Source organism: Apaloderma vittatum, unplaced genomic scaffold (genome assembly GCF_000703405.1).
Source record: "Apaloderma vittatum isolate BGI_N311 unplaced genomic scaffold, ASM70340v1 scaffold35303, whole genome shotgun sequence".
Lineage (NCBI taxonomy): Eukaryota > Metazoa > Chordata > Aves > Trogoniformes > Trogonidae > Apaloderma > Apaloderma vittatum.
In genome coordinates this window covers 1-642 of record NW_009708009.1, presented here as the reverse complement: position 1 = coordinate 642, position 642 = coordinate 1, and the positions used below count along the sequence as shown (strand labels likewise).

Here is a 642-nt window from a genome sequence, read left to right as displayed (position 1 = left end):
GGAGCCGTTTGGGTTTTTTTTCTGTTCGTGTGTTTGACACAGACGCCCTTCACCCTCACCCTGCGGCTGTGGGACATCTACATCCTGGAAGGGGAGCGGGTGCTGACGGCCATGGCTTACACCATCCTCAAACTGCACAAAAGTAAGGTCTCCGCGGAGCAGGCTCCCTTAATGTCCTTCTAAAACGACAAAAATGTGGGTCAGCATCATCCCCATAATGGCTGTTGAGCCTCACGCTCAGGGTCTGTCTGGTGGAGCTTTTCCTCCTCCTAGAGGTATCGGCGAGAACTTCCCGAAGTGGCCGGGTCAGTGAACATCTGCCCAGCCCTGAGCCCTCTCTCCCGTCCCGCAGAGCGCTTGCTGAAGATGACGCTGGAAGATCTGCGGGAATTCCTGCAGGAGAAAATCGCCGCTTCCCTACAGTACGAGGACGACACCGTCATCGAGCAGCTGCAGGTGTCGATGAACGAGCTGCGCAAGATGACCCCCCGCCAGGTGGGTGGAGCGGGGAGGGTGGGTGGCACCTGGGGACCCGAGCATCCTTCTGCCGCAGCTGAAAAACCGATGCACAAGTTTGGGCTTCATTTTCCTTTTTTTTGTCTTTTTTTTTTTTTTTTCCTCTCCACTGGTTCCAATGCAGCA

At 55.5% G+C, this 642-nt stretch overlaps 1 protein-coding gene across 1 annotated transcript in view; it reads left to right on the top strand.

The window, feature by feature from the left end:
• The window catches only part of LOC104271671 (USP6 N-terminal-like protein), a gene marked incomplete at both ends in the record, with an annotated part of 3,178 nt that extends 2,683 nt beyond the window's left edge, over positions 1–495 (top strand). Inside the window, 2 exons of the mRNA XM_009866405.1 lie at positions 43–142; positions 353–495. Coding sequence (XP_009864707.1) covers positions 43–142; positions 353–495 — 243 coding nt within the window. The remainder of the gene's footprint in view (positions 1–42; positions 143–352) is intronic.
• Between the last annotated feature and the right edge of the window lie 147 nt (positions 496–642).